The sequence below is a fragment of the Myotis brandtii genome, unplaced genomic scaffold (assembly GCF_000412655.1).
Source record: "Myotis brandtii unplaced genomic scaffold, ASM41265v1 scaffold435, whole genome shotgun sequence".
Taxonomy (NCBI): Eukaryota; Metazoa; Chordata; class Mammalia; order Chiroptera; family Vespertilionidae; genus Myotis; species Myotis brandtii.
The window spans coordinates 14,732-16,453 of NW_005366635.1; the positions used below are offsets into that span (position 1 = coordinate 14,732).

A 1,722-nucleotide genomic window follows, 5' to 3' on the forward strand; every position below is an offset into this window, starting at 1 on the left:
GAGAGAGAGAGAGAGAGAGAGAGAGAGGGCAGGAGGCGGGGAGGAGGGGTCCCCACCCAGGCTGCCACCCGCACGCCCGTCCTTCCTGACCGATTCCTGGATTGCGGGGCGCACACTGCAGGAAGTTGCAACCAGAGTCAACACCCCTTTCTCTTTTTTCCTTTTTTTTTTTTGTTAATTCTCACCTGAGGTATTTTTCTATTGCTTTTCAGAGTGGAAGGGAGGAGAGAGAGAGAGAAAGAAAAATATCGATGTGCCCGGCCGGTGTGGCTCAGTGGTTGAACATGAATCTATGAACCAGGAGGTCATGGTTTGATTCCCCGTCAGGGGCACAGGCCCGGGTTCCGGGCTCCATCCCCAGTGTGGGACGTGCAGGAGGCAGCCGATCCGTGATTCTCTCTCATCATGGATGTTCCTATCTCTCTCTCCCTCTCCCTTCCTCTCTCTGAAATAAAATAATAATAATAAAAATATCAAGCCCGGCCGTGTGGCTCATGGTTGAGCGTCGACCTCACATCAATATTTCTCTCTCTCTCTCTCTCATTTTCACTCTCTCCCAAATCAATAAACATATCTTCGGGTGAGAATTAAATTCTCTCTCCTATTGATGTTTCTCTCTCTCCCCCCCTCCTTTCCTCTCTCTGAAATCAATTAAAAATATATTTAAAAAAAACCTCAAATATGCAGATAACATTCCCAAACCCCGAAGAATCTTTTCTGAACCAATGACAACCTGCTCAGCTGGCTGGTGACGCCAGGATCCCCGTCCAGGGGGCCCGTCCCCCGGTCCTGGTCCCCGAGTCCCGGTCCCCGGCCTGTCCGGTCCTCTCTCCTGTATGGAGCTGGGAGCCTGAGACGCGGGGGACGTCGTGTCGGGCCCCTGCCTCTCCTATCTCCCCCGACTCGGCCCCCGATCCTGGCCCCCGACGGCTGCCGCCTGGGGGTCTTCTGTCGGGGCTGATCCGGGGCGGTCACCACGACCGTGTTGCAGATGGTGAGGGCGATGAAGAAGTCGAAGACGTCGGACAGCTCGGGCGAGAGGCGGGCCAGCGGGTGCTGCTGGTGCCTCGCGACGGCCAGGCACCGGTCGCACTCGCTCACCTTCTCCAGCAGCTTGGGGTCGGGCGTGATGTCCTTCTCCTGCAGGAGACCAGAGGCCGAGGGACCGACTCAGTGTCGGTCTGACCCAGGGACCTACTAAGTGTCTGGGTGGTTGACGAAGGCACCTTGATTTCTTTCATTTTTTAAAAATAATCCTCACCTGAGGATATTTTTTCCATTGGTTTTTAGAGAGAGTGGAAGGCAGGAAAGAGAGAGAGAGAGACATCAATGTGAGAAAAACACCAATTGGTTGCCTCCCACTCACCCCTATAGGCAGGGGATCAAACCTGCAACCAAGGTACATGCGCCCTTGATGGGAATCGAACCCAGGACCCTTTGGTGTGCAGGCCAATGCTCTATCCACTGAGCAAAACCAGCCAGGGCGGTATGTTTATTGATTTGAGAGAGAGAGAGAGAGAGAGAGAGAGAGAGAGAAACACTGATGTGAGAGAACCCTTGACCGGTTGCCCCCTGTACATGCCCTGACTGGGGACTGAACCCGCAACCTAGGTAGGTGCCCTAGAACCACCACAACAAAACAGAGGCCCCTGATGGCCCGGAGGTGAGGGGCGGGGGGTGGGCAGGAGGGCGGCCCTCACCATGGGGCTGCTGAAGGCGGTG

At 55.2% G+C, this 1,722-nt stretch overlaps 1 protein-coding gene across 1 annotated transcript in view; it reads right to left on the bottom strand.

Moving 5' to 3' along the window:
* ATP10A (ATPase, class V, type 10A) overlaps nucleotides 1-1,722 on the bottom strand; it is a gene marked incomplete at its 3' end in the record, with an annotated part of 30,483 nt that overhangs the window by 14,437 nt on the left and 14,324 nt on the right. Inside the window, exons 7-9 of the mRNA XM_014546208.1 lie at nucleotides 1,701-1,717; nucleotides 904-1,140; nucleotides 299-303 (exon numbers count right to left, since the gene is read on the bottom strand). Coding sequence (XP_014401694.1) covers nucleotides 299-303; nucleotides 904-1,140; nucleotides 1,701-1,717 — 259 coding nt within the window. The remainder of the gene's footprint in view (nucleotides 1-298; nucleotides 304-903; nucleotides 1,141-1,700; nucleotides 1,718-1,722) is intronic.